This window comes from Pundamilia nyererei, unplaced genomic scaffold, assembly GCF_000239375.1.
Source record: "Pundamilia nyererei isolate P.nyererei 1_Seehausen unplaced genomic scaffold, PunNye1.0 scaffold01046, whole genome shotgun sequence".
NCBI lineage: Eukaryota > Metazoa > Chordata > Actinopteri > Cichliformes > Cichlidae > Pundamilia > Pundamilia nyererei.
Window position 1 is genome coordinate 12,866 of NW_005188447.1, and position 6,809 is coordinate 19,674.

General features: G+C 41.2%; 1 protein-coding gene across 1 annotated transcript in view; it reads left to right on the plus strand.

Annotated features, from left to right (window-relative positions):
* The window catches only part of fhit (fragile histidine triad diadenosine triphosphatase), a gene marked incomplete at its 5' end in the record, with an annotated part of 18,671 nt that extends 11,871 nt beyond the window's left edge, over window positions 1–6,800 (plus strand). Inside the window, 2 exons of the mRNA XM_005755168.1 lie at window positions 3,962–4,030; window positions 6,342–6,800. Coding sequence (XP_005755225.1) covers window positions 3,962–4,030; window positions 6,342–6,440 — 168 coding nt within the window. The remainder of the gene's footprint in view (window positions 1–3,961; window positions 4,031–6,341) is intronic.
* Window positions 6,801–6,809: the final 9 nt, after the last annotated feature.

The following is a 6,809-nucleotide window of genomic DNA, read 5'->3' on the forward strand; positions in this document are numbered from 1 at the left end:
GTAAGCATCTTTTATAGTCTGCGCGTTAAGCTTTCTGTAGTCGATACAGAGGCGGACTTCACCATTTTTCTTCCGCACGACTACAATGGGTGAAGAGAAAGGGGAGGTAGATTCCCTGATCACGCCAGCTTCTTGCAGTTCTTTGAGGTGCTTACGGACTGCTTCCAGGTCGTTTGGATGTATGGGACGCGCTCTATGCTTGAACGGTGTTTCATCTGACAATCTGATTGTGTGTTTCACTTGATCCGTCTTTCCAAAGTCAAGATCATTCTGTGCAAACGCTTCGGGCATTTGGCTTAGCTTTTCGGTTATGCGCTCCTTCCATTCAGTGCTAATAGGGGAAGAGTCAAAGTTATATGTTACATTTGACTTCTGCTCAGTTCGGGATCTTGGAGTTCTCACTGAGTGTTCGTGAGATAGAACTCTTTGATATGCACTGACTTCTCCGATGACACAATTTAGAGGGATTGTCACATCATGTTCGGATTCATTGGTGAGTATAACTGGAACAAGGTAAGGTGCTCGTTCAGGTAGGTCTATGAGACAAGGTTTCACAAGGATGTCACCAGGTAAGGCTGACATTCGTGGATACTCTAACAAGACAGACTTTTCACCGTTACCGGCTGACACAGCTACAGCACCATCTAGAACAACAGTTTGGCCTGCTGGAATCAACTGTGGCTCTTTGTTGTGCATCGTCACTAAACCAAGACTACTGTCTTTGGACTGTTTGTGTCGTGACTCAAGAACTTTTAGAACTGCCCTATAGCCATATGGCAGGTTCAGCTGCAGTTCATGGCATGTGTTAGAGTACAGCTCATAAAGTACATCTAATGTGTTTGTCCCAATTAGCACTAAGGACTGAGAAGCTGTGCGCACATCGGGGACAACTAAGGCAAGTGTCGGCACTTCAGCTTCAATGCCAAGGAAGTCCTTTGGGAAAGTGACATGCAGTTCAATGTAGCCTAAGTAAGGCACAGACTGACCGTTGGCACCCTCAACTTCTAAAAGTTCAAACAATGGCTTAATCTCATGAGAGGACAAATGCTGACGATAGTAGGACTCAGGGACTGTAGTCACCTGGGAACCAGTATCTAGCAAACAACTCACTGTGTGACCATTAACTTTCACTTGTGCAGTACTCTTTGTACCAATTAGACCTTTAGGAAAGTCGAAGGAATCTGATCTTGTGTGTGACTTTAGGCTGGCACGCTTTTTAGGTGAAGCTTTTTGTTTAACCTGGGTGGGACGGGTTAACAAAGCATCAGCCTCCATTTGTCCCGCAACGGAGGCAGAATTTAGTTTAAAGAAAGCTGGTCATTCTGCCTGTCCCATATCTGCCTTCTCACTCTTAATTCCCTTCGTTTTGCAACTACAACGGCAGGATTGGGCTCTGACTCACAAGTGGCTACTATATGTCCATCTTCCCCACAGCGGAAGCAATACCAGGGCTTGGGCCTAGTACTAGGGCGGCTGGATGGAGGTGAGTTTTCAGGTTTGGCATGGTCAGGTTTTTTATTTTCAGGTTTCCTTGTTCGAACTGTCTTCAGTGTTGCTTGTTTCTTTGGCTTCACAACGGCAGCTAATTGGCTTTTTAGATCGGCAACTTGTTTTTTCAGCTCTTCTAGACTATCTGACTGTGCTTGACGAACATCTGCATTTGTTTCAGTGACCGTCTGTTCATGAGACACTGCTTTTGGTTTCGTGGCGCTAAAGTGTTTCTTCATTCGCGTGTTTTTAACTTCTTGTCGGTTTTCTGCAGTACGCAGGAGAAGCAATAGCTCTGCATAAGTGGGTGGCTCCTTATGCTTTAGCTCCAACTGCAACTCCGTTAGCAAGTTATCATCCCAGCAGCCTCTGTAAAACTGTTTAAGAAGCTGCTTATTTACTTCATGTGGTTCAAGCCCACCTCTGCGCACGGTGTGATTGACTGCCACCTGCAAACGAAGCAGATAAGCAGAGGGCTTTTCACCATGATCTTGGAGGGTGTTCATGAAACGTACAAACAGTTCCTCACCATCTTCGACGGTGCCAAAAGCTGAATCCAGAAGGTTAAGATAGTCTGCAGGAGTGGCTTCTGGCCCAAGAGGGCGGATGACATCAGAAGCGGGAGCAAGGAGACTTTCAAGAATCTTACGAGTTTTTCCCAACTCAGACAAAGAAGCATCTTCCATCAACAAGTCAACATGAGAACGCCATGTTTCATAGTCAGCTTCACTGTAAGGTCTGGGCATCTTGCCAGAGAAAGCTCTGAGTCTTAATGTAGAGTGAGCATGTGATGTCTTTTCAACACTCTTGACAACATGCTCGACTACTACTTTCTGAACCTCTGGTGGGTTGAGGTCAGTTGGACTCAACATTTGAGGTGTCAAGTTTGGTCTCATGGGGCGTGGGAATGCGCCCTGAATGGGTTCAGGAGGGTGAGGCAGTTCAGTTAAGACTGAAGGTGAGGCTCCAAGTTGTGTGGATCCTACCACAGGGCAAGTCTGATCAGCAGCATCATTTTCAGGGTTTATCTCAGCTGTCTCAGCAGCTTCAATGGTCTTCCCTATTGTGGATAGGGCCTCCCGCAACACTTCTTCGAAATCCTTCCCACTTAACTTGGCTAAACCCTTCAGGTTGCTAATGTAAGCCTCAGTAACACTGCCCCCTACGGTCTTAGTATAGACGTCAGTTAAGGCTCGAATGCGGTAACTGACATCTGGATTGTCAGTAGACTGTAAGAGGTAAGGCAGCTTAGGTGCTAATATTTCAACGGCTGCACCGGACTCGAACTCTACAATCTGACTTTTGTGGAATGCAGAAGAGTCATCATCGACAGCGAGTACTCTACGAATAGTACCATGTTGCTCCAGAAACTCAAATACCTCTTTGTCTTTATCTCTATCACGAAGGCACACACAGGTGTCTGAGCAGCGCACAGTCTGGGGGAGGGTCAGACCGGCCAATGATTGGTTGCTCAGTGGATCTGACAAACACACTCTACAGGACTAAGTCCTGCCCCCACACCATTTATACATTACATATACATATGTACATATTAAACTTATATTTACATGCTTTTTATCAGTATTTATTATAATTAACTTTGTTTTTATCAATATTTATTCCCATTGTGAGAGTATGAATATTTATACTTTTAATCCTGTTTTTAACACTGGGTTACACAAGGTCTTGAATTATGAGGCCCAATCTTATCTTAAAGATCTCATAGTACCACATTATCCTTATCACTTTATTCTTAGGCTTTGTTTGATTTATTTGTGGGGTAGCATTTCTAGGATGCAGAGCCTTCAGCTTTCAGACCCTGTGGAACGAGCTTTTAGTTTGGATTTCAGAGACACACACCTTCTGTATTTTAAAGGCAAATGTATTTATCCCGTAATTGGGGAAATTCTACTTCTAAAGTAAACACAGCCAACAAACAAAATAATAGTTTAATTAATGAAGTAAAAACATTTACTACAGATTATGACATCAGTGTAGATTAATATGGCAAAATTACTCAAAACCAAGAAATAAAGATATGTAAAAGCAATGGTTCTGAATTTCAAAGGACCCAGAACACTGCTGCTAAAACATAGTTTTATATTGGAGTGGTCTGAATTTGTCTTTTTATTTCTTTGTAAATTGTAGATAAAATGCATAATTACTAGTTACCTACTGTAAAGTGATATACTCAGTAGTATAGGTATATAGTACAATTGTATATTAGCAAAAACTGTTAGCTATCTGTTGCTCCTGGGTCCTAGAATAAAGTCAGGTCAATTCTTAAAAACATAAAAATAAAAAATCCCTGCTTGGTGAAATGCACCCTCACCCTCCGGTGATTTGTGCCATGCCAGTAACATTCTGATGGCTTCTCCAGCATACTGTGAAACTCTGTCATAGTGCTCCCAGGAAAAAGTAAGATTTTCTCCAGATCAACCACAATATCTAAACCTTGTTTGTATGTTTACAGCATGTCCACGTCCACGTGCTGCCCAGGAAGGCTGGGGATTTTAAGCACAATGACAGCATCTACGATGAGGTAAGATGGACAACTTTGGGCCATCCCTATTAGTTCATTTAAAAATTATTTTAGATTTCATTTTAAATTTAAAAAAAAGGATTTTTTTCACTGTCAGTCACTGTGTACAGGACACAAAAACATCTGAGTCAGTGTGGGCTTATACTTTGGTAAGCTATGTGAAAAATGTTAAGAAATAGTTGAGGGTACCAGGACTTGCATGGCTTTTGTAAAAAAATATGATCTGGGTACTTGATCACTGATGAGATGTCTGTGACACAAGACAGCCTATTTCCCCATTCTCTCCTGCTGACCAGTAAGAACATAACTAAATGAAAACAGCACTATGGTGGCTGCTGACTTATTTTCTAGTTCTGCACAACTGGCATTGTTCTCCCAAGCTCATGCTTCAGTGTGTCACCACAGCAGTATGAAAGGACAATTCACTGCTAATGAACTGAGTCACATGTGGCTGCTAATAATGTTAATTAAACATCTGAGTTTGAACAAATATCAGTGAGCTATCTAACCCTCAGGAGCCAGAATCCCCAAACCAATGAACTATAGCACTTCACTATGAAAATAATGAACGTGACTTTCAGACTATTTAAAATTTCACTGTGATATTTTGAATTTGTAACAAGAGAGTCTGTGGCAAATGAATATCAATGACTGGGGACTATGATATGAATATTCTAATAACCACGTCTAATAAAAAAGAGCTCTCTATACTTCCTGCTCCTGCCTAAGGGGAGAAATGAGACGTGCATCTCCACAGTGGAGTCCCAGCAGCAAAATGGAAATAGGTTTGTTTTTAATTTGCATGTGATCATAAGGTTTATTGTAAGAGCAGTCCCATTTATATTTTCCATATCACATCCAGCAAATGAGACATAGTCTGAAGATGTTTGTAGGAGCGTAAATGCATAGACAGATTTGTCTTAATTTCATGTCCAATATTTTGCATGATGAATGTAATGGGTTGAGATCCCTTCCCAGACGCCTTAACGCCCACTCACATCCTGGGCCATCTGACCTCAGGAATTTGCATGATAAGGTGGGGCCAGGTTTCACAATGAACACACCCGAAACTCTGGCTGATTGGGACCCATGCCCAGTTTCACACCTTGGCTCAGGCGATTAGAGGATCATCAGGGGTCCTTTTGTCCCTCTGTGGGGGGAAACTCCCACTAGGTTTATATCTGGGACCTTAGAACTGAAGAAGCTTCTCGGATGAGAGGTGAAACGTCTTCAAGCAACTTAAAGAAGTCCAGACGCTTTTCTTTGCAAGCTCCTTTGACAAACAGATAGAAGCTGCTATCGACACTAGAACTGAAATGCATGCAATGCAGACTGCTCTTGCTGAGTCAGATGCAAAAATTGGAAGTTTTGCCAAAGTATAGCTATAAAGAGGACTTTGAACCCCACAAAAATGCTGCACCTGAGCCATAATAGCAGCAGATTTTAACAGCCTCTGGGGCCTCACCTAGCTCTGAGTAAGCGCTGCCCCCTATTTTCCAGCCTTCAGCGGAACTTGCCTCACCCAGCTGGGTCAGTGATACTTTGGGCTCACATTGAGGTTTTTTAACATTAGTTTGCTGAGTGATCGCTTTACACAAGTTATCAAACACCGGGCACTCACCAAAGTCAACATTAAACCGAGCTGATGTTCTTGGAGGAATTTCTCAGTTTTCAGTGATCCAAAACTCCAATCCAATTCTCGTGTACATGTGGGCGTAGCCTGTGTCTCCAAGCAGTCTCAAGAGTGTGGTAGAGATACCAGGAGACAGATTATTACATGAGTGTGAATAGCCTATCTCTATGAGTACAGTAGAAAACTAGATTCTTTTAAATAACCATGTCATATTTTTCAGACAGGAAGTGACCACTTTGCAGTTCACAATTCACAAGACAAGCAAGTTATGAAGTGCAAGCTCCACCAGCTGTTTAGGTTTTACGTATAAATCACTGTGTTGACCTGATGTGCTAAGTGGAACTATTTAATTGATATTTTGAATCTTCTTACATATGCTCTCGCTTTTTTTCTATAAACAATAAAAGAATATACAGTGACAAGTACAAACAAGTCGAGGAACAAATTCATTATGATGAGTTTGTGCAAGCAAAAGCTGATCACTGGGTCTCCATACTGAACTTAAAGAGTGGTCTCATGTACAGTTTTGAAGAAGAAAATCTGCACTCTGTAAACATTTTTTAAACCCAATAACAGCTGATATGTCAATGCATTTTCATGGACTAGTTAATACAGAAAACAATCCAAATTTGTTCTGACAATATATTATTACATATCACATCTTCATTGTCTTTGTAGTTACAAAACCACGATCAAGAGGATAAGGACATACCATCCAAGTGGAGATCAGAGGAAGAAATGGCAGCAGAAGCTTCAGATCTGAGAAAGCAGCTCTAGAAACCTGAACCAATGATGTCAGTAATTCAATAAAGGCAGCACCGCCATGAACATAAAGTTAACATCTGCAATGTGAACTATAATAAAAAATATTATTGTTTTATTTGACTTAATTTGATTATATGTATATTAAATCCTCAAAATCTTTGCTGAATTATGCTGTATATCAACCAACCAAGTCAACCAAAAGAAATCTAACTTTTGAATTTTTTTTGAATTGAATTGAAATTTTTATTTCAGTCAACAACAACAACAGATTATAATTTTACATAAAAGTACTCAAACAGTAACCGAAAAAGGAATAGGCTGAAGCCTTATGGCTTATACTTATCCTATCCCTTACCCCCATAGAAATAATCAAATCCTTAA